Here is a 27,225-nt window from a genome sequence, read left to right on the forward strand (position 1 = left end):
CCAGTATAAGGCGCTGGTAGATTCAGGCGCGGCTGGGAATTTTATTGATAAGAAGTTTTGTTTAGAGTTAGGGTTTCCCCTTCTCCCTGTTGATGTTCCTTTTCCCGTTCACGCCCTAGATAGTCGTCCGTTGGGTACGGGCTTAATCAGGGAGGTCACGGCGCCACTTAGGATGTGTGCGCAGGGGAGTCATCAGGAGATAATTCAACTGTTTCTGATTGACTCTCCTGCGTATCCGGTGGTGCTGGGCATGCCCTGGTTAAGTACCCATAACCCCGTTATTTCGTGGCAGGAGAGGGCTCTGATGGAGTGGTCTGCTCAGTGTGTGGGTAGATGTTTGGGCGTTTCCATAGGGGCTACCTCGGTGGAGAGTCCAAACCAGGTGCCCGCATTGCACATTCCACCTGAGTATGGGGATTTGGCTATTGCGTTTAGTAAGGCGAGGGCGACGCGGTTGCCACCCCATAGGCAGGGGGATTGTGCGATAGACCTTCAGGCAGGAGCTGCGCTCCCACGGAGTCATGTGTATCCTCTGTCTCAGGAGGAGAAGAAAGCTATGGAGGTTTACATAGACGAATCACTGAGACAAGGATGCATACGGCCGTCCACTTCCCCCGCGTCCTCGAGTTTCTTTTTCGTGAAGAAGAAGGATGGGGGTTTGCGTCCGTGCATCGATTACCGTGGTCTCAATCAGATTACGGTGAAGTATAGTTATCCACTCCCGCTGATTGCGACCATGACTGAGTCGTTGCATGGGGCGCGTTTCTTCACGAAATTAGATCTCAGGAGCGCGTACAACTTGGTGCGCATCAGGAAGGATGATGAATGGAAAACAGCCTTTAGTACCACCTCGGGCCATTACGAGTATCTAGTCATGCCATACGGGTTGATGAATGCTCCGTCAGTTTTCCAATCATTCGTGGATGAGATCTTCAGGGACATGCAGGGACAGGGAGTCGTGGTGTACATAGATGACATTCTCGTGTACTCACCTACCCGTGTCGAGCATGTGGCCCTGGTGCGCAGGGTGTTGCGGAGGCTGGTGGAGCACGACCTGTATGTGAAGGCAGAGAAGTGTCTGTTTTTCCAGGAGTCGATTTCCTTTTTGGGGTATCAGTTGTCGCGTCAGGGGTGAAGATGGAGGTAGACCGAGTGTCAGCCGTGCGTAATTGGCAAACACCAACCACTGTGAAAGAGGTGCAGCAGTTTTTGGGGTTTGCGAATTACTACCGGAGGTTTATCCGGGGTTTTGGGCAAGTGGCAGCTCCCATCACGTCTCTCTTAAAGGGGGCCCGGTGCGTCTGCAGTGGTCAGTCGAGGCGGACAGGGCGTTTGAGAAGCTGAAGGACCTGTTCACCTCGGCTCCGGTGCTGGCGCATCCGGATCCCTCTTTACCATTTCAGGTAGAGGTGGACGCGTCTGAGGCCGGTATTGGCGCCCGTGCTTTCACAACGGTCAGGCGCGCCACCTAAACTCCGCCCCTGTGCCTTCTATTCCAAGAAGCTCAGCCCGGCGGGGCGAAATTATGACGTAGGGGACAGGGAGCTGTTAGCTGTGGTACAGGCCCTTAAGGTGTGGAGGCACTGGCTTGAGGGGGCTCAACACCCTTTCCTCATTTTGACGGACCACCGTAACCTGGAGTACATCCGGGCAGCGAGGAGGCTGAACCCTCGACAGGCTAGATGGAGTATGTTTTTGACCCGTTTCTCTTTTAAGATCACCTACATCCCTGGGTCACAAAACGGTAAGGCAGATGCGCTGTCTCGGCGGTATGACGGGGAGGAGAGGTCCGTGGAGCCCACTCCCATACTGCCGGAGTCGTGTCTAGTGGCACCGGTGGTGTGGGAGCTCGATTCTGAGCTCGAGCGGGCATTACGCACCGACCCTAGTCCACCACAATGCCCGGAGGGTCGGAAGTATGTTCCGCTCGAGTGTCGGGATCGATTGATCTATTGGGCTCACACGTCACCCTCCTCTGGACATCCGGGTATCGGCCGGACAGTGCACTGTCTTAGTGCCAAATATTGGTGGCCCACGTTGGCCAGGGATGTGAGGGTTTATGTTTCCTCCTGCTCGGTGTGCGCCCAGTGTAAGGCGCCTAGACATCTGCCTAGGGGTAAGTTACTGCCCCTGCCCGTTCCACAACGACCATGGTCCCACCTCTCGGTGGATTTTATAACTGACCTTCCCCTCTCTCAAGGGAATACTACACTCCTGGTCGTTGTGGACCGGTTCTCTAAGGCCTGTCGTTTGCTCCCCATGCCGGGTCTTCCTACTGCCCTACAGACCGCCGAAGCACTATTCACTCATGTGTTCCGGCACTACGGGGTGCCCGAGGACATTGTGGCTGACCGGGGTCCCCAATTCACCTCCAGAGTCTGGAGAGCTTTTATGGAGCGGTTGGGGGTCTCGGTGAGCCTCACCTCGGGTTACCACCCGGAGAGTAATGGGCAGGTGGAACGCGTAAACCAGGATGTGGGCAGGTTTCTCAGAACATACTGCCGGGACCGGCCGGAGGAGTGGGCGAGATATGTGCCCTGGGCCGAGATGGCACAGAACTCTCTCCGCCACTCCTCCACCCAACTAACCCCTTTTCAGTGTGTTTTAGGGTACCAGCCGGTTCTGGCACCATGGCATGAGAGCCAGATCGAGGCCCCCGCTGTGGATGAGTGGGTGCGGCGCTCGGAGGAGACGTGGAACGCTGCACACGTCCATCTGCAGCGTGCCATACGTCGACAGAAGACGAGCGCCGACCTACACCGCAGTGAGGGGCCTGTGTACGCACCTGGAGATCGAGTCTGGCTCTCTGCCAGAAACCTGCCCCTCCGCCTGCCCTGTCGGAAACTGGGTCGGCGGTTTGTAGGGCCATTTAAAGTCCTGAGAAGGTTGAACGAGGTTTGTTATAGATTACAGTTACCAGTGGAGTATAAGTGTATTAACCCCTCGTTCCATGTGTCCCTTCTCAGGCCGGTGGTAGCGGGCCCACTCCAAGAACATGAGATCTTGGAGACTCCTCCGCCCCCGTTGGACATCGAGGGGGCACCGGCGTACACCGTGAGATCCATCTTGGATTCTAGACGTCGGAGGGGGGGTCTTCAGTATCTAGTGGAGTGGGAGGGGTACGGTCCGGAGGAGCGGTGCTGGGTGCCGAGGAGAGACATTTTGGACCCGTCGCTCCTGACGGAATTCCATCGGGGGTATCCGACGCGCCCTGCGCCGCGGCCTCCGGGTCGTCCCCCAAGGCCGGAGTCGGCGCGCGCTCTGGAGCCGCGCGTCAAGGGGGGGTACTGTCACGGTTTCGGCCGAGGCTGCCTCTCTCCTTGTTCGGGCAGGCTTCGGCGTTCGTCGTCTCGGAATTCTAGCTGCCACCGTTCTATGTTCTGTGTTTCCTGTTTGATTAGTTTTGTCTGTTAGCCACACCTGTTTTGTGTTAGGTCTCATTATGCACCCTATTTAGTTCCCTGTTTGTGTGTATAGTGTTGTGTGTAATTGTCGCTTGTCAGATGGTTGCGTAGCTGTGTTATTTTTCCAGTACGCCAGTATTAGTAGTGTCCTCCTCTGTTTAGGAGAGTTTTGCGCACTGTGTTTTCGTGCGATCGTGTGTTGACGCCTGTGCGCGTCTGTTTGGCCTCCTGCCGTTTGTGGATTAATTTTGCATAGTAAAGTCTTGTTGGACTGTACCTCTGCTTCTGCGCCTGATTCCCCACCACACCATCACTACATCGTTGACACATTATTTATTATCTTACATAAAGGATTGTTGTACATTACTTTTACCCATTTTATTAGAGATTCTCCTGAGATTCTAGTTGTCCTGTATCAAATACTTTCTCAAAATCTGTTATAAAGACGATACCTGTTTTCCTTGCATTCTCATAGTTTTCTAGTAGTTGTCTAATGTTGTCTCCAATATATCTTATGATATATATCAATATAATATATCTTAAGAATCCCATCTGATCGTGATGAATAATGTCCGGTAGGACCTTTTTTATTCTATGAGCAATACATTTTGCCAATATTTTGCATCACAACACTGAAGGGTGAAGGAGGTGTGTTCTTGGCACATCTCTATGGAAACTAGGGGGACTAGGATGGGGGGAAGTGTAGGATGGATCTAGGGCTCCTACTGGGGAGGAGAAATGGATTCCCCATATTGGAAACAAGCGGCTGCAGGTTGGAGCTGGGCTGCAGGCTTGGAGACATCCAGGAAGGTGGGTGTGGGAACCCCATGCTGCTTCATACTGATCAGGAATGCTAACAGGTCATGGCTGGCTTGTAGAGTATTCACAGCTTACATCTATAATGTAGTCATCACATTCACTTTGAGTAAATGTATTCCATCTCTCTCTGTGAAATTGGCCATACGTTTACTATTTTGAGTGTTCATCTCGTGTTCTCCTCCAACATGCTCTCAGCCTTCATTCACTTTGAGTACATGTATTTACTTACCCTACTCTCTTTCTCAATGTTCTCATTGATCAAATAACCTAAACCTGAACTGCCTAATCTATCTTGCAGAAGACCTTTTCGTAAAGTTATGATTTAATAAGTAAAAGTCAAAAAGCAATGGAATAAAATCCCCTGACCCTCGCATTCCTGTCCTTAACACAGATTTGACAGACAATGCTTTCACACAGACCACAACACACCACACCACATAGGGTTGGAAGCAACGACACACACTTTCTGCAGAATATTTATTGAAATGTTATCTATGCGGACTTTCCAATATACTGCTTATTGATGGAGTTGAAATGGAATTTCATTTAAGTATATATATATATATATATATATATATATATATATATATATATATATATATATGTGTGTGTGTGTGTGTGTGTAGCACCTGTTATTAGTTAACATCATCAATAATACCATTTAAACTCCAGGTAAATTATAGTGTATAGTCCAGTATAGTGTATAGTCCAGAGAAAAGGAGAACATAACACAGGCATTAAAAGAGAGACAGAAACACAAGTCCATTTTATTCAACAGAGAATAAGTCCATAGATGAATTGAGAATCCAACAAACAGAGGAAGTGCTACAAGCCAGGCTGCTGCTAATTCAGTCTCCTGGGGGAGACAGGCGGGATCGCAGGAATCACAGGAGCGGCGGAATACAATGGAAAATAGATTCAACCGAGCAGGAAGAGGAGACGTGCCGCAGAGGAGGAGGGGGAGAGAGATGAAGAGGTCACTGAGCCAGAGAGAGAGAGAAAAGCAGCAAGAGAAAGAAAAGTAGTGAAAGGGAGAACGAGAGTTAAAGAAGCTGATAGAGGAGGCCTTCTTCCTCTTCACCTCTTCTTCTCTCCAATCCCCCTCTTCAGCTCTCTGAGAGGAATTCCTCCCAGGCCAGTGTGTGTTTGGTGTTTATTGTCCCCCCTCCTCTTCCTCCATGGCCACAGTGATGACGGATGGGTTAAACCCCTGCTCAGGAGATGGAGATGTGAGGGAGTGTGGACACACACACACACACACACACACACACACACACAAACAAACAGGAGGGCAGATACATACAGTAGCACAGCCATGCATACGGACAAAGACGCACAGGTGCATAAACTAAACCTAGTCCATGCTATGATTAGATACACATTACAGTCTCTGTGGTTGATTTATTATGTCTGTTTGTGTGGTTGTGATTACTCATGCCTGTGTGTCTGCCCTACTATGTATGTATGTATGTATGTATGTATGTATGTATGTATATGTGTGTGTGTGTGAGTGTGTGTGTGTAAGCTAGAGCGGAGACCAGGTTGGACAGTATAGACGGGTCTGGTCCCTTCCCTTTAGTAAGTGTTCCTAGCAATGACCTCCAGGGGTCAAGGTCAGAGGTCAAAGTCAGTATAAGTTCCAGTAAGGCCACAGCAGGGTTGGTCACTCAGCATAGTCTGTCTCCGCTGTCGTCTTGGCAACCGTTGCCAAGCGCCCCGTAGCCAGGTGGGCTGAGGGTGGGACGATGGGGGGGGCTAGACGCTGGGCCGTTGGCGGGTGGTGTCGTAGGATCGACACACCTGTGACTGAGACACCACCCCATGTTCCTCCTGGGAGAAGGCATAGCCATCTATATAGAGAGAAGAAGAGGAGGGGAGAGGGACAGTAAGTACACCACTCTATGTTCACCTACCTAGATAGAAGCCGAGGCCGGGACAAGGACAGGGATACTCACGGGACACGTTGCTCTGCTGCACAGAGTTTTTGCGGCCCACGTTGGAGGGTGTTTTCCTAAAGACCCGGGTCAACAGGTGGGCACGCTCGTTCAGACTGGAGAGACGGACAGGTAAGTCAACCAATCACAGAATACACAGCCACTGATTGACAGGCTACAGCACCAACCACAGGGAGACTCTCTATATCTCCATGACAGGTTAACACAACAGGTGGAAGTACTACTCTGAGGGGTAACCAGTCATACTAATGTGGATCACCTTTTAGTCAGGTACATTTCTATGGCAACGAATTCTTCAGAACTAACCTGCTCCATGGCAGGCTAACTCAGGGCTAACTCCATTTATCCTGAATGAAGTGTCTGAGTCGCGAGTTGAAGACCAAAGTAATCAGATACCCTCCCTCTTGCAAAGGCTGTCATCATCCCCTTCATCTCAGGAAGAAGACTGATTAAATATTTTAATCAAATATATTTGTGTGTATTTTAAATGTTTATGTTAAAATACCTAACACATTATTTAGTAATACAGTATGCATTTGAAACTTCTGTATGACCAATATAATAATTATTATTATTATTATTATTTCTTTTATCGATAGGAGTGGGAAGAAAGGTGCTCATGCATTGATAAGCACATAAAGACGGCACTTCTAAAAGCCCATCTCACACCACCGCCTGCTGAATACCACCGCCTGCTGAATTGTCTTTCATTTTGATTTCGGCACAAATGAAAATGTGGCACCGACTCGCCCATGGATTGATGTTTCAGCATTGCCTCAATGAAGAGTTCGGCGTTCGACTAGCGGTGTGAGACATGCACGCGCCGTTACAAGCCTGCTAGAAATGCGGCAGGCAGACGAGCAATATCCACCGTCGTAGTACGTATGAAGCCTGAACTGGAATGTGAAGCTAACTGAGGCTGGTTAGCTTTAGAAAACCCTGAGTAGATCTAGCTTGCTTCGTAGTATAACCCTCAGGAGTCTTTGATTGTGTCTAAACACTCTCAGAAGCCATCATTTCCTTAGCCTGAGTGTCATTGGCCTGCTACACTATAGGTGCAACTTTTGCAGAGCGTGAGAAGATTAATTTAAAATGAAACCTGGGCGTAAGCGGCGCAGCTCCGCGAGAGGCAAGCATTGCTCAGCGTAAAATTACACTCTGGTTCTGGTCAAATTACGACACACAGCTCACGTCCAAGAACACTTGATGAAGTGACTCGCGCTCGGCTCATGCTGTCCAAAAGTTACGCGGCCAGTATAGCTGGTACTGTTTCCCTGATACCCATTTTACATTTTAGTCATTTAGCAGACGCTCTTATCCAGAGCGACTTACAGTTAGTGAGTGCATACATAATTTTTAAATTTTTCATACTGGCCCCCAGTGGGAAACGAACCCACAACCCTGGCGTTGCAAACACCATGCTCTACCAACTGAGCTACATCCCTGCCGGCCATTCCCTCTCCTACCCTGGAGGACGCTGGGCCAATTGTGCGCCGCCCCATGGGTCTCCCGGTCGCGGCCGGCTACGACAGAGCCTGGATTCGAACCAGGATCTCTAGTGGCACAGCCTTAGACCACTGCGCCACTCGGGAGATAATACCCCCAGTGTAGCTCCTATGTTTTTGCTATCATGCCAACCCCTTGTCACTAATTTTCATGCCAATCTTGACAATAACAGCAAGGGAGTTGGCATTGGCAAGAGTACAAACAGATCTGGGACCAGGCTATGATTTCCTTATCTCCTTCCCTTTATGAACACATATATACTACCGGTCAAAAGTTTTACAACACCTACTCATTCAAGGGTTTTTCTTTATTTTTTACTATTTTCTACATTGTAGAATAATAGTGAAGACATCAACACATATGGAATCATGAAGTAACCAAAAGTGTTAAACAAATCAAAATATATTTTACATTTGAGATTCTTCAAATAGCCACCCTTTGCCTTGATGACAGCTTTGCACACTCTTGGCATTCTCTCAACCAGCTTCACCTGGATTGCTTTTCCAACAGTCTTGAAGGAGTTAATAATAATAATAATAATAATAATAATAATAATAATAATAATAATAATAATAATAAATATGCCATTTAGCAGACGCTTTTATCCAAAAGAGACTTACAGTCATGCGTGCATACATTTTTGTGTATGGGTGGTCCCGGGGATCGAACCCACGACCCTGGAATTACAAGCGCCGTGCTCTACCAGCTGAGCTACAGAGGACCCACATATGCTGAGCACTTGTTGGCTGCTTTTCCTTCACTCTGCGGTCCAACTCATTCCAAACCAAACCATCTCAATTTGGTTGAGGTCGGGGTATTGTGGAGGCCAGGTCATCTGATGCAGCATTCCATCATGCTCCTTCTTGGTAAAATAGCCCTTACACAGCCTGGAGGTGTGTTGGGTCATTGTCCTGTTGAAAAACAAATGATAGTCCCACTAAGCCCAAACCAGAGGGGATGGCGTATCGCTGCAGAATGCTGTGGTAGCTATGCTGGTTAAGTGTGCCTTGAATTCTAAATAAATCACAGACCGTGTCACCAGCAAAGCAACCCCACACCATAACACCTCCTCCTCCATGCTTTATGGTGGGAAATACACATGCGGAGATCATCCGTTCACCCACACCGCGTCTCAAAAAGACACAGCGGTTGGAACCAAAAACCTCAAATTTGGACAAATTTCCACCAGTCTAATGTCCATTGCTCGTGTTTCTTGGCCCAAGCAAGTCTCTTCTTATTGGTGTCCTTTAGTAGTGGTTTCTTTGCAGCAATTTGACCATGAAGGCCTGATTCATACAGTCTCCTCTGAACAGTTGATGTTGAGATGTGTCTGTTATTTGAACTCTGTAAAGCATTTATTTGGGCTGCAATTTCTGAGGCTGGTAACTTGAATGAACTTATCCTCTGCAGCAGCAGAGGTAACTCTGGGTCTTCCATTCCTGTGGCGGTCCTCATGAGAGCCAGTTTCATCATAGCGCTTGATGGTTTTTGCGACTGCACTTGAAGAAACTTTCAAAGTTCTTGAAATGTTCCGTATTGACTGACCTTCATGTCTTAAAATAATGATGGACTGTCGTTTCTAATTGCTTATTTGAGCTGTTCTTGCCATAATATGGACTTGGTCTTTTACCAAATAGGGCTATCTTCTGTATACCCCCCTACCTTGTCACAACACAACTGATTGGCTCAAATGCATTAAGAAGGAAAGAAATTCCACTAATTAACTTTTAACAAGGCACACCTGTTAATTAAAATGCATTCCAGGTGAGTACCTCATGAAGCTGGTTGAGAGAATGCCAAGAGTGTGCAAAGCTGTCATCAAGGCAAAGGGTGGCTACTTGAAGAATCTCAAATGTAAAATATATTTTGATTTGTTTAACACTTTTTTGGTTACTACATGATTCCATATGTGTTATTTCATAGTTTTGATGTCTTCACTATTATTCTACAATGTAGAAAATAGTACAAATAAAGAAAAACCCTTGAATGAGTAGGTGTTGTAAAACTTTTGACCGGTAGTGTAGGTGAAAGAAATGGATATTCCACCATATTGCTTACACCTTTTAAACCTTCAGATCTGTGGTCTTGATGGAAAGGGACAAGGAAGTGAGAAGAGGAGATCATTTAGTTCTATTAGGACATAGCATATGCACTTGTCTTTTCCCACTAGCACTGATTTTGCTGATAAAGGAAAGGAGGTAAAATGTACGACTGTGATGTGTTGTTGTCTCACCTAGCTAACTTCAGATGAATGCACTAATTATAAGTCACTCTGGAAAGAGCGTCTGCTAAATGACTAAAATGTCAATGTAAATAGCCTAGTCCTATTAGTATTATAGAAGTCAACCCCTGCCTAGACCTTACCCCAAGACAAGACAACTTCTTGATGTGACTACCAGAGCCAGACCTGGTAGGGTAGGGGCTAGGGGGCATAATGTTTTGGCTGGTACTGAAGAGCAGATTGACATTCAGTTAATCCAATCCCATCTCATTTTGTGACTGCAGAGCAAACAGACAGCCCAACCCCCCTCCCATTCCTCCTGCTCTCTCCAGAGGAAGACTACAGCCTCTGTTTTCCAGGACAAACACCGTCATCACTCCTCTACTCTTAACATTCACGCTCACATGCAAACACGCACAAATTCACACAGACAGACAGATACACCATCCCCCAGCCTTCCTCTCTCTCTCAATCCTCCTTATCACTAATGGCAATGCTAAAGATTCTGATAACAGTCAGTATCCAAACAGAATAGAATGTTTCCTCCTAACAGAATGCTTTTACAGAAAACTTCCCAGATCGTCTGATTCCGCTGTGAAACAAGGTAGGTTACTTCTCTAGATCAGGCAGCCAATGAGGCATTAAATCACATGAGAGGGGTTTCCCTGGCACTGGGGCAGGGGCCCTGATCTGATCCACAGAGTGTGTGGACCCGGGCCAGCCTCCCCAAGGTTACACTTCTGAGCAAGCAGCAGAGACCTATTCTTTATGGTACCACAGGGAATCTAGACCTGGTGTGTTTGGCAAAGCCTGAAAAAAACTTTCTGAAGTTTTGCAACCGTATCATTCGCCAAAGAAAATTTGGTCTGCTAAATGGATGACAAGGTGAATGAATGAAGAACGAATGGATAGACTAATAAATGAATAAATAAATATATAAATAGTACATCTGTAAACTCATGAGTGAATCCGTCGCGTCGCCCCCTGTAGTGTCGCTGTCTGAAAGGGGAGTGAGACTACAAACAGTCCAAGGACGCGACACATCTAAATACTTTCCCAGAGAAACTTTGGTCCTCTACCCCCTCAGTTCCTCCCACCCCCACCCCCACCCTCATCCCAACCCTCTCCCGTTATGAAATACAAATACAGATGTGTGCATTTCTCCTCTGTTGCTCTCAAACTCCTCCTCAATGTTTTCCATGGTCATCGCTGGGGGTTCCTACCCATGTCTGGGAGAAGGTTCAGTCCAGGACAAGGCCCTCACCTTGGGGCTAGGGAAGGCTGTGTGCGCCCACCCGTCCAACAACAACACCCTGCCTCCCCTCCCTGTCCCCAAGCACCTCCCCAGCCCACCTCTGTCCAAGCCATTTCTCTGCTCTGGACTGTTAGCCTAGCCGTCTCACTGGATGATTGGCGACTATTGGATGTCTGACTGGATGATTGAGGACTATTGTTCCTGCCCAAAGCCCACAAAAGAGCCCCTTTCCAGCCAATATCCCACACAACAGCCCCTCAGATGGCCAAACCTCAATCTTTCATCTCCCACTCCATTCCTCAACCTAATATGGCCTAATACCTCCAATGTTCTAAACCCCATCTAACATGATCAACCCTGAATGGTTCTACTCCTTCTCTTATGATAGATATACTGACTGCAACACACAATACAAAACAAAACACACACAAACGGCTAACTCTAACACACAACCACATAAGCTACAGTACACCCAGTCCTTACAGCAGTGCAAACCTGTCCACTTCCTGACTCGACAGAATCAGATGGAGGGATAGGGGGGAAAAAGATGGGGAAAGAAAAGAAAGCAATATGATATGAGACATGAGTGCTGAGGTGGGTGAGTGAGAGTAGAATGCAGTGAGAGAGACGGGGGGGACAGGGATCACTTCATAGACTTGCAGAGCGGAGCAGGAGCAGACACATAGGTCAGAGTTCACACAGTGAGCCAGGTCAAACCAAGCCAAGGTGCTACCTGTGTGTGTGTGTCTGTGCCCTGAGCTCTGGGGCTAGGGGACCTCAGCGTTGGCTTTGGCCCTGTGGATGGGTCAACCATGTTACCAAAAAGGTTACCAACAGGTTAGCGGGCCATGGTTACATCACTCTCATACAAACACTCAAATATGGTACATACTAGACGTTAAAACACCGGGACATAAATCATACTAAACACATAAATCTTACAGACTTCGTAACAAAATCTTTAAATGGGGGGACCCCTCAGTCCAAGGAATTATCATGATCTCACATGGATATGCTATGAAAATGACATGAACTATGTCGCAGTAAGTTCAGTAAAGCTCCTGTCTGTGGCCCCCCCCCAACTGTGATCCCATGATGCAGTGTGTGTGTCTGACCTGCGTCCGCTGGCGTCTCGGAGCACAGCGGCCCCTGGGTCTACAGCCCTGGCCTCCAGCTCCTGAACCTCCTCCAGAAGAGACTTCTTCACAGTGCGACGACCCCTAAAACACATTCACAGGGTTATAATGCTCATCAGTCCCACCAGGATTTCACTGTGGTTTTTTTTGGTGATATCTGCGGGCAAAAATGCTTGATTTTACTGCGGCAATTCAGACATTTGGCATCGCAAATTTTTGGCAGGGAAATATTTGTTGACGTGTGGCTTGATTTAACCATTTTATGTGGTAAAAGTGTTGTGATTGGTTAAAATTGCGAGCCCACTTTTTGTAGTGTGGTATTCAGGCAGTTTTATGTGGTAATTTTACTGTTTTATGCGGTAATAGTGCGATGATTGGTCAAATTTGCAAGCCCTAGCATAATATGCGGGAATGGTTGATTTTGCTAAAAACTCTGCGATCGCAGAATCGCAAAATCCTGGTAGGACTGTGCTTATAACATACCTGAAAAACAGTTCTGTTCACATGCATGTATGCATTGATTTAAGTGGTATTTATGCAGTATAAGTGTGTTACTCACGCGTTCCAGGCAAAGTCTTTGAGTAGACAGGCTGCTGGCACCAGGACCAGCCCCAGCCAGAAGTGCCAGCACTGCATCACTCTGCTAGCCTGCAACACCGTCAAACACAACACAACGTCAACACAACACTCCAGGAACACAGGAGAGAGACATACAACACATCCAAGTCAGGGCAACATTCCAGCGACGTCAAGAGAGACACCTTAGACAGACACACTCCACAGGGTCTCCACTCTCTGTCGTCCAGCTGCAGACAGCCTTGTTGAGCTCTAACCATGAGTCTGTCTCCAGGGATTAATCATCCACTAATCTACTGTCTCTCTATCCCTCTCTCATTCAGCTGCATCTCCCTTTCTATCGCTCCATTCAGATTCCATCTGCATCTCCCTTTCTACAGTGGGGAAAAAAAGTATTTAGTCAGCCACCAATTGTGCAAGTTCTCCCACTTAAAAAGATGAGAGAGGCCTGTAATTTTCATCATAGGTACACGTCAACTATGACAGACAAAATGAGGAAAAAAAATCCAGAAAATCACATTGTAGGATTTTTTATGAATTTATTTGCAAATTATGGTGGAAAATAAGTATTTGGTCAATAACAAAAGTTTCTCAATACTTTGTTATATACCCTTTGTTGGCAATGACACAGGTTAAACATTTTCTGTAAGGTTTTCACACACTGTTGCTGGTATTTGGGCCCATTCCTCCATGCAGATCTCCTCTAGAGCAGTGATGTTTTGGGGCTGTTGCTGGGCAACACATACTTTCAACTCCCTCCAAAGATTTTCTATGGGGTTGAGATCTGGAGACTGGCTAGGCCACTCCAGGACCTTGAAATGCTTCTTACGAAGCCACTCCTTCGTTGCCCGGGCGGTGTGTTTGGGATCATTGTCATGCTGAAAGACCCAGCCACCTTTCATCTTCAATGCCCTTGCTGATGGAAGGAGGTTTTCACTCAAAATCTCACAATACATGGCCCCATTCATTCTTTCCTTTACACGGATCAGTCGTCCTGGTCCCTTTGCAGAAAAACAGCCCCAAAGAATGATGTTTCCACCCCCATGCTTCACAGTAGGTATGGTGTTCTTTGGATGCAACTCAGTATTCTTTGTCCTCCAAACACGACGAGTTGAGTTTTTACCAAAAAGTTATATTTTGGTTTCATCTGACCATATGACATTCTCCCAATCCTCTTCTGGATCATCCAAATGCACTCTAGCAAACTTCAGACGGGCCTGGACATGTACTGGCTTAAGCAGGGGGACACGTCTGGCACTGCAAGATTTGATTCCCTGGCGGCGTAGTGTGTTACTGATGGTAGGCTTTGTTACTTTGGTCCCAGCTCTCTGCAGGTCATTCACTAGGTCCCCCTGTGTGGTTCTGGGATTTTTGCTCACCGTTCTTGTAATCATTTTGACCCCACGGGGTGAGATCTTGCGTGGAGCCCCTGATCGAGGGAGATTATCAGTGGTCTTGTATGTCTTCCATTTCCTAATAATTGCTCCCACAGTTGATTTCTTCAAACCAAGCTGCTTACCTATTGCAGATTCAGTCTTCCCAGCCTGGTGCAGGTCTACAATTTTGTTTCTGGTGTCTTTTGACAGCTCTTTGGTCTTGGCCATAGTGGAGTTTGGAGTGTGACTGTTTGAGGTTGTGGACAGGTGTCTTTTATACTGATAACAAGTTCAAACATTTGCCATTAATACAGGTAACGAGTGGAGGACAAAGGAGCCTCTTAAAGAATAAGTTACAGGTCTGTGAGAGCCAGAAATCTTGCTTGTTTGTAGGTGACCAAATACTTATTTTCCACCATCATTTGCAAATAAATTCATTAAAAATCCTACAATGTGATTTTCTGGATATTTTTTTCTCAATTTGTATGTCATAGGTGACGTGTACCTATGATGAATATTACAGGCCTCTCTCATCTTTTTAAGTGGAAGAACTTGCACAATTGGTGGCTGACTAAATACTTTTTTTCCCCACTGTATCTCTCCATTCAGATTCCATCTGCATCTCCCTTTCTATCTCTCCATTCAGATTCCATCTGCATCTCCCTTTCTATCTCTCCATTCAGATTCCATCTGCATCTCCCTTTCTATCTCTCCATTCAGATTCCATCTGCATCTCCCTTTCTATCTCTCCATTCAGATTCCATCTGCATCTCCCTTTCTATCTCTCCATTCAGATTCCATCTGCATCTCCCTTTCTATCTCTCCATTCAGATTCCATCTGCATGTCTTTTTCTTTCTCTCTTGATGCGTCTGCCTCTTTAGATCTCTCTGAAGTCTCTCGCTCTCTGCCTGTTGTCCCCCTCTTTTCCCCTCTGTCTCTCTTTGTCTTTCTACATGGTATCCAAATCTGCCACCATATGCCGAATGCCAGTAGCAGTTTGCTGAATATGCCCTGACATATTTCTGGTAACAAAGCCCATCTCTCTACTATACTAGCTACATTCATACAAGTGGACATTGACTGTGCTGTAGTCTACACTGTACTGGCTAGCTAGCTACAGTCATAGTAAGATTAGAGTGTTCCCTTAGTCCCTGTTATGAGCCTGTAGTTCAGAGATGGTCAGAAGATAGTTTGGGCCGGACACAGCTGACATTCCCAAGGGGATTCTCCGGACTGAATCGGAAAACCATTATGAAACATTCCCAATGACAGCTGGAAACACACCCAGAGAAGCTCAGACTACACACACACGTTCACTGTCTGACAAACACCCACAGACAACAGGACAGACTGTCGGTCTCAGACAAACACTTACACACACACACACACACACACACACACGCGCACACACACACCACAAATACACACATTCTTTGTCAACAAACCCACACGCACAGATATGGTCTCCAACAAACACCCACACACACAACTCAAACTCAATTATTTGAAGCGTAAACACAGAGCACTCAATGAACAGCCCAGTATTCAGTATTCATCCCCTATGGGCAGATTAATATAGAGATAGGGGGAGTGAGAAAGGGGGAGAGAGGAGGTCAGAATGTGTAGACAGCAGGGGGAAGTGAGTAGGAGAAAATAGGTTATGGGGTTGTCTGAGTGGCTGATGGAGGGATTGGAGACGGGGAGCGAGGAGGGGTGAGTGTCTCCCCCGGTTCCCCAGTTGGACGGAGCAGCTGCAGGGTTTATTGGAGCACATTCCTAATTTCTGACACAAATTGAATTAATGGTCTGAAGGGGGCTGAGACTCCCTCCTCCCTCCCCCACTCTCCCTGCACATTGGGGTACCACTGCAACCTAGCCCCCTAAAAACCCCAACATGGGACCCTCAATCAGGGGGTCCCCCATATACACACACCTGTCCTCCTCCAGCCCAGCCCGGCCCACCCGCTATAGTCAACACCTCCAGAGCAGGCCGTAAAAGCCTGGGGCTCAGGTGACTGCGCAGCAGGTGCAGAGGGCCTGCAGAGTGGGCTGGAAGGGCATAAATCTCCCTGGGGCTCCAGCAGTGCTGAAATGGAACACCCAGAAGGCCAGCCGCCCAGGCGCCGGGCAGGGCGTCTGGATGGGGGCGGGGGAGTAATGGAGGGTTATTACCCCTCCACCATCCCATCATCAGAATGACTGACACATGTATGGGGAGAGGTGGGGGGTGGAAAGCATTAAGTCCATACAGAACACATCCACAGAACTGCCATGGTTTCTGGCCTGTTATGACATATTTACAGCCTGGTCTAAGGCTGGGGTTTTGGGGCTGACCGCACACCTCTGCAGCACGCCTCAGCTTTTCTAACCAACAGGGCTCTGTGGACACGGCTTCCTTCACTAGAGTTGTAAGTAGTAACAGAAGAGATAGTTTGAGCCATGAGAAGAATCAGAGGAGGATGAGACTTGCCTGGCCCTGCATGTCAGGAGCGATGGGGATGGACGGCCAGAAAGCTGAGTAGACAATGAAGAAGAGGATCCAGAGAATCATACTGCCCCACACTGCCAGGTGGGAGAACTACAGGTAGGGAGAGAGAGGGACGGTGGAGAGGGAGGGAGGGGAGAGGGTGGGAGGGAGGGAGAGGGTGGGAGGGAGGGGAGAGGGTGGGAGGGAGGGGAGAGGGTGGGAGGGAGGGGAGAGGGTGGGAGGGGAGGGGAGAGGGTGGGAGGGGAGGGGAGGGAGGGGAGAGGGTGGGAGAGGAGGGAGGGAGGGGTTGAGAGGAAGAAGAAAGGAAGGGTGAAAAAGAGGGAGCGAGGTCACATAGTTAATGTACAAAGACTGAATATAGACAACCTTGTCCCTGAGAGTCCCCCTCCTCTTTCCCCCTCTCCCTCTCGGTCTCTTGCCCTTTCCCTCCCTCCCTCGCTCTTTTCCTTTGTCTATCCCCCCTCCCTCCGTAAGGGGACACTGTGTGAATACCTATGGGACCCTGCTTCATTACCGGGGGGTGTTGTGTGGACAGCTGAACGGACGGGGGGTGTCAACGCCCCCCCTCACCCCATCCCTGGAGTGGGAATGCCCTGAGATGGCTGTAACACATGGCATGGAGTGTGTGTGTGTGTGTGTGTGTGTGTGTGTGTGTGTGTGTGTGTGTGTGTGTGTGTGTGTGTATAGGGGGACCGGTCTCTCTACACTAGTATACCACACACTGTCACCTACCCCTATACCTGTACCCAACACTGTCAGCTGTCAATCTGTAGGCTACCATCCATGTGCTACTATATGTCACCATGGTACATAGAAGCAGTCTATAGGGGTAGTGAAGTGGGAGTGTGTTAGAGTTGTGGCAAAACAGACTACTCTTACCCTGGTCCAGGCAGTGGTTTCCATACCAGCTTTTAAACACACTGTTACTACAACATACTACAGAGAGAGAGAATGGGAGAGAGAGAGAATGAGAGAGAATGGGAGAGAGAGAGAATGAGAGAGAGAGAGAATGAGAGAGAGATAGAGATAGAGAAATAGATAGGGAGAGGGAGAGAGGGAGATAAAGGAAGGGAGAAAGAAGAGAGACAGGGTTAGTTCAAAAAACGACACCAGAGATAATAAACATCCATAATGGTACACTGTAAACTCAACAATTCCTGTTAAAACACTCAGAGTATAACTGCTGCTCTCAGCCATCTAAACACACACAAATACGCAACAGACACACACCGTGCTAAATGTAAGGAACAGAGTGATGGAGAGAGAGGAGGGAGAGGGGGGAGAGAGGGAATAAGGTAGGTGAGTGGAGCGATTGCTGAGGTAGACTGACTGCAGTCCCTTGAGAGCACTTCATTACTGCTTTAATGGCCAGAGTCTAGCATCTCTGTAGCAGGATCCAAAAAGTGTAATTGACACACACACAGTTTATCAGACTGGGCTTTACATTAGTGGGATGAGTCCATGTTAATGTTCAGAGTGTCAGCGCCAACAAAAACGAGACATGGTGAAGGGCATGTGCTTACCGTGTACACCATGTTCCCCACAAACAGGTAGTCAGTACCATGACCGTTACTGAAAGGAGTGTCTGGGGAGAACACACACACAGAAATATTTACTACAAGATATAAAGTAAATGAAGAGTGCACGTGTGTGAGTGAGTGTCTAGCAGGGTGTGTGTAGGGACCACTACTTACCATGTTCTACTACTTTGAGTGGAAACCAGAAGAGAATAATGGAATGGATCAGAGCATTTATACAGTGACCCCAAAACACCTGAGAGAGAGAGAGAGGGATGGAAAGAGAGAGAGAGAGAGAGAGAGAAGCAGTCAGTACAAACCAATGCCAAAACACACAGAGCCCACATACAAAAACAGTGTTTCCCTCACAGTAATACAACTACCACTGTGTATTCACCATCGCTACCAACCAACTGCCCTACTCCTGCACACACACACACACACACACCTTCCACCCCCTAACTGAATGACTTCCTTATTCTGGCCCTCTGAATATCATTAGCATTGCCATGGAGATGGCCCAGTCTCCCTGCCACCTTGTTTACCCGCTGGGGTTCCAAACAAACACCAGGCATCTCACATCCATCACAGAGAGAGAGAAAGAGAGACAAGCCCCAGACATGACCCATCAAACACAGAGGTATGGGAGACATGACAATCATAGCTTCATTTCAGATGACGCAACAAATCTGCATATAGTGTACAAGTTATGTTAAGTCTAATAATACGCTAATAATCATTAATGTATTTTTTCCATTCAGTGTTGAAAGTTCAAAATGGTTCCATATGTTTGTCCATGAATAATTATGTCAGTGTTTTGTGTACAGTATTTCAATGTAATTGTGTGTGTACCTTGGTGTTGAAGCCCTCAGCGTTCTGGGTGATCCTGTATAGCTGGGGGAAGCGGAGCATGTTCTGCTGACTGCATGGCCGGTCAAAGATCCCCAGAGTGAAGGGAGGCAGCGCTGTAAAGATCTGACACACACACAGTAACAAAGTCAAACACCCAAACAAACACTATGAACGACTGCCTTTCAGAGATTCAGACACTGACTGTTGTGTTGTGTATTTTCTCAGTCACACAATCAGCAGGAATTCCACCAAACATGGTGAGCCTGAGGGTTGGATACATTATCACTGAGACGTAGTGGCAGAGAGAGAGGAGAACTGACACACTCTGCTGTGGCATGCAGATTGACCAGAGATAACAGAACACAGGTCACACAGAGTACAGACATGGAAGGAGAGGGAGAGAGTGAAAGAGAGAGAAAGAGAGAGTGAAAGAGAGAGAGAAAGAGAGAGAGAGAGAGAGAGAGAGAGAGAGAGAGAGTGAAAGAGAGAGAGAGTGAAAGAGAGAGAGAGTGAGAGAAAGAGAGAGTGAGAGAAAGAGTGAGTGAGTGAGTGAGTGAGTGAGTGAGTGAGTGAGTGAGTGAGTGGGTGTAAGAGAGAGATAAAAACATGGGATAACGAGGGAGCGTAAGGGACAGGGCTAGATCCAGAGAGAGCGAGAGAGAAATGTACAGTATGAATAAAATGGACACTCACCACATTGTAGAGGCCTATACACCAGCGTTCAAACAGGATCTGTCCAGAGAAGCCGTTCACAAAGGCAAACCACAGCTGGACAAAAGAGAGGGATGATATAGGATGAGTGAAACAAGGGAGGATGGAATAAACGGCTTTATAAGGCTAGATAGAGGATAACCATGTGAGACATTGATTTGTTTCATGGTGAAGTGGGCCTTGTGCATTGATGACAGAGCACACACACACACTGTGTCTCTGCTTTGTGGACAGAGACAGTCTATGACCCTTGACCTATAGAGCTCTGCAGGCAGCCAATCATGTGTGATAATCATTGAAACACACACACCTCCTTCACATACGCATGCACACACACACACACACATACCCCCTTCACATACGCATGCACACATAAAGCCCCTTCACACACACAAATATCCCCCTTCACATACGCATGCACACACACATAGGGCAGAGTGAGAGGGACAGTGAGGTAGAGGGTCTTATGAGGGTCTGCACCTGCTGGCATTCTTAATGTTAGACAGAGAGGGGGGCAGGAGAGGGGCACAGCTGACAGATGCCCCTCAGGGCTTCCAAAACGACCCTCACCCATCCTACACAGTGTAGGGGTGTGTGTGTGTGTACATCCTGTAAAGTGTGTGTGTGTGTGTGTGTGTGTGTGTGTGTGTGTGTATGTGTGTGTGTGTGTGTGAGACAGAAAGCAGACACCAGAGGGGCACCTCATCCATCACTGTCAAACATTTCCACAAACAGCTGCAAAATGTCTCTGTTAATATATATATATATATATATATGTGTATATGTGTGTGTGTGTGTGTGTTTGTGTGTGTGTGTGAGAGAGAGGAAGAGACAGAAAGAAAGAAAGACAGAGAGCGAGAAAGACGACTAAATAGAAAAGGGAGTTAGTCGCTCACTAAATGGGTCCAGCTTCCTACTAATGGAAATCATAGTTTATATGTCTTCAAAATCTTATTTGCTCTCTGGATGGCATGCATAGGGCATGACCGATAGTTGGGAGGGTGGCCGTGGTGAGGATGAGGGGGTAAGACGTGGGAGGGGTGTGTCTTACCTCTATGATGTAGAGAACCACATTCTTATAGAAACAGTAGAGGATACACTTAGTGACACGGTTATAACTCCACGCCCCATGGACCAGCAACAGCTTCTCTAGGTAGGAAAACTACGAACAGTGAGAGGGGTGGGGGGAGAGAGAGATGGATACAGGGTGAGACAAAGAGATAAGCAGTAGCATATACCCGCAGGGTAAAGACAGAAACAGAGAGAGATTCCTAGATTCCTCTGGCCCTCACATAATACTTCAACCAGCTTCTCCTACTCCCCTCCCTCCCCCTCCATTCTACCCACAGGGACACATGCTAATCATTAACACAGGAGTGCTACCAGCTTACAAACAAGCTGCGGGCTGGAATCTACTTTGTGTGTGTTACCTGCGCTATGGAGTAGTCAGAGGAGTTGGTGGCCTGCATGCCCTCGTTGCCACTGATGCCTACCCCCACATGGGCAGTCTGGATCATGCCCACGTCATTGGCACCGTCTCCTATGGCCAGAGTGATGGCCTTCACATGCTTCTTCACCATGTCCACTATCTCCGACTTCTGGAGGGGAGACACCCTGGAGAGAGAAGGAGGGACAGATCAGTTAAAAACCAGTTACACGACAACCTAAATGACCAAAAGTAAAAGACGTCTGGGAGACTGGAAACAACTATTCAACCAGGTGGGGAACACATAGTCAGACAGACAGACAGAGAAAGAGAGACACACACACAGAGACAGAGACACAGAGACCGAGAGAGATCAGATTACCAACAACATAAATTACTAAACGCATAAAGATTAGAATGATTGGAAATGAAAAAGAGTTGAAGAGAACAAAAGAAGGAGATTTAAAGACAGTTGGCAGAGAAACAGACAGACTTCACACACATAAACATTAGGTTTCTGTTCAGTGGTTTACATTAGGTAGCAGGAAATATAACCACAATGGCTTCTATTTAGTGCCAATTCCCAAGGTAAAAGTTGGCCTTAACCACAGATCTAGGATTAGATTTTACTGCCCCAGCTCCTAACCTGAACCATTAAGTGGATGTAAATATATCTGCCCCTGTATCAGTGGTTTAGGGCACTGCTTTCCACTAATGTACTTATGTCGCAATTCAGTCATTGTGATAGCTGGTTGAGGGTGTTGACCAGACCCCTGAGGTACTCCACCCTCTTAACCTGTAACCCTCAGCCTCTCTCTCTCTGTCTGTCTCCTAAACCGGCTCTGTCTACACAAACAATGAGATGAGGAGCCCAGGGGACAGGGTCTAGGGGGAATTCACAGACATTGTGTGTGTATGTAAGAGACGGTATGCCTTTGGAAAACATGGCTCCTGTTACTCTCTGCATGTCAGTTTTGTAGGCCTGTAGTCAGACCAGGACCCACAGTGATTTCAAGACCCAACAGGGACCACGCTTTCTTGGGCAAGAGGGAGCAGGCCTGGATGGGTATGGAGCAAATCTCTACACAAGCATATAGCCTCTCTCTGTATCACTCTCACACACACACACACACCTGCGGCAGGCCAGCGGGAAGCCCACGGGTCATAAATATAGTCTGTGTGTTCTGAGCAGAACCGTGGCCCGGTCAAGCTGAAACCACAGAGCTGGGTGGTCCGCTTAGTATTCATTCACACACACACACACACACACACACACACACTTTCCAAGGGGAAACCCTCAGAGAGAGACTTGGCTGGAGAAGCTGATGTTGAGAGATGAGCCTCTGCTCTCTGAGGTCTGTCTGTCTGTCTGTCTGAGTGTCTGTGTCAGACTGCGTGTCAGTCTGCGTGTCTGTCTGCATGAGAGACAGAAGGAGGGTTTAGGACACTATAGTATAAATACAGTGACTCAACAAAAAATCCTTCAATGTCCCCCCCACACAAAAAAAGCGTTTGAGAATAGCGGCTCAGGGTAGATGAAAGAGGCTAAATGTTCTTCATGGTGGAGTTGAAGACAAAATTAGGAGTTTAAAGTGGCTGTTTAAACAGTGTGAAGTCAGGAACCCAAGCATAGAGCCCTGCCTGAACCCACCACCCCTTACAAACAACACACACACCAGGAGGAGAGGATCACAGTCACCTCTGCCATGAGTGGGCCGGGGGGGATCAGGCGGAAGACAGGAAGAAAGAGGGGGATCTAGGACAGGGGAGGGAGGGAGGGAGGAGGGGGTGCTGGAGGCATTTTGTAAGGCCTTGGAGACCCGAGTCCGGATATGGCTTTTATGCTACAGCGAGTCAGTTACTGTGTGTGTGTGTGTGTGTGTGTGTGTGTGTGTGTGTGTATAATAGCGATAAGTGAGCCATGACTTTGACATTTCCATGCGGTGCGGTGTATTACATTAACCCCTCTGAGCGCCATACCAAGCTTTTATCATCTACAGTTATTTACTACTGTAACCCTGGGCAACCTGCAACCTTTAACCCTAACCCTCTGATCTGCATGCCAAGCCTTTATCATCTACAGTTATTTACTAACCCATGGCAACCTGCAACCTTTAACTCACAACCAGATCCTTTAGAGGCAGCACATACATTAAGTACCAAGCACACCCTAACACACAGTACTACACTCTCCATGCTCCCTGTGTGTGTGTGTGTGTGTGTGTGTGTGTGTGTGTGTGTGTGTGTGTGTGTGTGTGACCTGAAGCAGTTGCAGAACAGGGTGCATGTATTTCTCACCTGCAGCAGATGACGGCCTTGCAGGACAGGGCGAGGTCTAGGAAGGCTTGGCGGAGCTCGAAGGAGAGGGCGTATTTCAGGGTCTGTCCATCGATGATCAGAGCCAACTCATTCTCCTTCCCCAGAGAGTCACCCAGAGACGTACAGTGGGCTGTCAGGGTGGCACGTGTCGCCTGGTGAGGGCAAGAGAAAGAGGGGGTTAAACTCAACACACACAAACTGTATAGATTCTACACACATCTACAGGTTTGAAGCAGAAAGAGAGATGTAAAGGTATACAATGGAACCTCAACACACACATACCACATACAGACACACGCATACAGACGCACAGTATATGCGTGCAGTCCTTGTTGTGTCTGTTGGACCAGGCAGAGCAGAGTGTACAGGCTGTTTATGGGGCAGTTTTGAAGGAGCCGTTTATAATGGAGAAACAGGGACTAATAGAGAAAACAAACATCCCATAGACTCTAATGAGAACCATGTGGACAGGCAGGCACGCAACACACCGCCAGACAGCCCACACAGGAGAACACACACACACTTACAGGACACAAACACAGAACACACACTTAATCCACACACAAATTTGTGGAATACAAGACTTAATCCACACACAAACACACATTTACAGGATATGCATACATACACATTTAAACTATAAACAGAAACACACTTTCACAAAGTTCAGTATATACATACAGTTGAAGTCGGAAGTTTACATACACCTTAGCCAAATACATTTAAACTCAGTTTTTCACAATTCCTGACATTTAATCCTAGTAAACATTCCCTGTTTTAGGTCAGTTAGGATCACCACTTTATTTTAAGAATGTGAAATGTCAGAATAGTAGAGAGAATGATTTATTTCAACTTTGATTTCTTTCATCACATTCCCAGTGGGTCAGAAGTTTACATACACTCAATTAGTATTTGGTAGCATTGCCTTTAAATTGTTTAACTTGGGTCAAACGTTTTGGGTAGCCTTCCACAAGCTTCCCACAATAAGTTGGGTGAATTTTGGCCCATTCCTCCTGACAGAGCTGGTGTAACTGAGTCAGGTTTGTAGGCCTCCTTGCTCGCACACACTTTTTCAGTTCTGCCCACAAATTCTCTATAGGATTGAGGTCAGGGCTTTGTGATGGCCACTCCAATACCTTGACTTCGTTGTCCTTAAGCCATTTTGCCACAACTTTGAAAGTATGCTTGGGGTCATTGTCCATTTGGAAGACCCATTTGCGACCAAGCTTTAACTTCCTGACTGATGTCTTGAGATGTTGCTTGAATATATCCACATAATTTTCCTTCCTCATGATGCCATCTATTTTGTGAAGTGCACCAGTCCCTCCTCCTGCAAAGCACCCCCACAGCATGATGCTGCCACCCCCGTGCTTCACAGTTGGGATGGTGTTCTTCGGCTTGCAAGCGTTCACCTTTTTCCTCCAAACATAACGATGGTCATTATGGCCAAACAGTTCTATTTTTTGTTTCATCAGACCGAAGGACATTTCTCCAAAAGTACGATCTTTGTCCCCATGTGCAGTTGCAAACCGTAGTCTGGCTTTTTTATGGCGGTTTTGGAGCAGTGGCTTCTTCCTTGCTGAGCGGCCTTTCAGGTTATGTCGATATAGGACTCGTTTTACTGTGGACATAGATACTTTTGTACCCGTTTCCTCCAGCATCTTCACAAGGTCCTTTGCTGTTGTTCTGGGATTTATTTGCACTTTTCGCACCAAAGTACGTTCATCTCTAGGAGACAGAACGCGTCTCCTTCCTGAGTGGTATGACGGCTGCGTGGTCCCATGGTGTTTATACTTGCGTACTATTGTTTGTACAGATGAACGTGGTACCTTCAGGCGTTTGGAAATTGCTCCCAAGGATGAACCAGACTTGTGGAGGTCTACAATTTCTTTTCTGAGGTCTTGGCTGATTTCTTTTGATTTTCCCATGATGTCAAGCAAAGAGGCACTGAGTTTGAAGGTAGGCCTTGAAATACATCCACAGGTACACCACCAATTGACTCAAATTATGTCAATTAGCCTATCAGAAGCTTCTATAGCCATGACATCAGTGGTCCTCTGTAGCTCAGCTGGTAGAGCACGGCGCTTGTAACGCCAAGGTAGTGGGTTTGATCCCCGGGACCACCCCATACACAAAAAAAAATTATGCACGCATGACTGTAAGTCGCTTTGGATAAAAGCGTCTGCTAAATGGCTTATTATTATTATTATTATTATTATTATTATATCATTTTCTGGAATTTTCCAAGCTGTTTAAAGGCACAGTCAATGAAGTGAAATAATCTGTCTGTAAACAATTGTTGGAAGAATTACTTGTGTCATGCACAAAGTAGATGTCCTAACCGACTTGCCAAAACTATAGTTTGTTAACAAGAAATGTGTGGAGTGGTTGAAAAACGAGTTTTAATGACTCCAACCTAAGTATATGTAAACTTCCGACTTCAACTGATATATATATAGATATATACAGTGAGCTCCAAAAAAGTATTGGAACAGTGAACACATTTGTTGTTGTTTTGGCTCTGTACTCCAGCACTTTGGATTTGAAATGATACAATGACTATGAGCTTTAATTTGAGGGGAAATGTTATCCATATCAGGTTAACCGTTTAGAAATTACAGCACTTTTTGTACATAGTCCATTTTAGGTGACAAAAAGTATTGGGACAAATTGTATCTTTGTATCATTTCAAATCCAAAGTGCTGGAGTACAGAGCCAAATAAAAATAACAATTCACTGTCCCAATACTTTTGGAGCTCACTGTATTGTAGACATACAAAGCCACAGTCCCAGGCACAAACACACAGACATGAATACACACTTCATGGGTACGATGAACCAACAGAGAAGACAGGGTTATTTCCAGTCCCATTACCGCAGCTCATCCCTGTGACATGGACTGATTGAGATGACCCCTCCCTCTGTCAACTGACTAGTGTGTGGGGGAAAATACACAGTAATCACACACACTCCCTTTATTTCCCTCATATACACATTCTTTTCCCCCCGCTTTCGCTCCAAAACGTACACACACACACACACACACAAAACACATTCCCTCCAAAACTGATACAACAGTGGGCTGTCCCTCCTCTCTCTTGAAAAATCCCCTCTCTTGTTTTCTCAGCCTTCGGCTGTGTGTTTTTCTTGTATTCCAGAATTCCTGTTTGCATTTACCTTCTCCCAAACAGGGGAGAAAACACAAACAGAATGAAAAGATTAAAGGAGATTACAGGTTGTCAGAGTTCTGCAAATCAAAGTCTTTGCGTGTGTGTGACTCAAAGCAATTAAGAAAATAAATGAACTAACTATTTTTAGGTAAGCACCTCAATTCAAAAAGGGAGAACCTTGTGCCTGTTGTCAGGATTACATCACCTCAAACACACTGTTATGAGGTAGTTTGGTGTAGAGGGGCTGTCTGTCACTCTGTTATTATGAGGTAGTTTGGTGTAGAGGGGCTGTCTGTCACTCTGTTATTATGAGGTAGTTTGGTGTAGAGGGGCTGTCTGTCATTCTGTTATTATGAGGTAGTTTGGTGTAGAGGGGCTGTCTGTCATTCTGTTATTATGAAGTAGTTTGGTGTAGAGGGGCTGTCTGTCACTCTGTTATTATGAGGTAGTTTGGTGTAGAGGGGCTGTCTGTCATTCTGTTATTATGAGGTAG

General features: G+C 46.9%; 1 protein-coding gene across 7 annotated transcripts in view; it reads right to left on the reverse strand.

Moving 5' to 3' along the window:
* Nucleotides 1-5,976: 5,976 nt before the first annotated feature.
* Nucleotides 5,977-27,225, reverse strand: part of atp8a2 (ATPase phospholipid transporting 8A2) — a 61,948-nt gene continuing 40,699 nt past the window's right edge. For all 7 annotated transcript variants that reach the window (XM_041861745.2, XM_041861749.1, XM_041861747.1 and 4 more), the window contains 13 exons: nucleotides 23,542-23,714; nucleotides 21,248-21,431; nucleotides 20,869-20,979; nucleotides 19,800-19,874; nucleotides 19,107-19,229; nucleotides 18,432-18,510; nucleotides 18,261-18,322; nucleotides 17,617-17,673; nucleotides 16,720-16,827; nucleotides 12,856-12,944; nucleotides 12,276-12,380; nucleotides 6,179-6,273; nucleotides 5,977-6,073 (listed from right to left, as the gene is read on the reverse strand). In XM_041861745.2, coding sequence (XP_041717679.1) covers nucleotides 5,979-6,073; nucleotides 6,179-6,273; nucleotides 12,276-12,380; nucleotides 12,856-12,944; nucleotides 16,720-16,827; nucleotides 17,617-17,673; nucleotides 18,261-18,322; nucleotides 18,432-18,510; nucleotides 19,107-19,229; nucleotides 19,800-19,874; nucleotides 20,869-20,979; nucleotides 21,248-21,431; nucleotides 23,542-23,714 — 1,356 coding nt within the window. In that variant the 3' untranslated portion in view covers nucleotides 5,977-5,978. The remainder of the gene's footprint in view (nucleotides 6,074-6,178; nucleotides 6,274-12,275; nucleotides 12,381-12,855; nucleotides 12,945-16,719; nucleotides 16,828-17,616; nucleotides 17,674-18,260; nucleotides 18,323-18,431; nucleotides 18,511-19,106; nucleotides 19,230-19,799; nucleotides 19,875-20,868; nucleotides 20,980-21,247; nucleotides 21,432-23,541; nucleotides 23,715-27,225) is intronic.

This window comes from Coregonus clupeaformis, chromosome 34 (assembly GCF_020615455.1).
Source record: "Coregonus clupeaformis isolate EN_2021a chromosome 34, ASM2061545v1, whole genome shotgun sequence".
In the NCBI taxonomy this organism is placed as follows: Eukaryota; Metazoa; Chordata; class Actinopteri; order Salmoniformes; family Salmonidae; genus Coregonus; species Coregonus clupeaformis.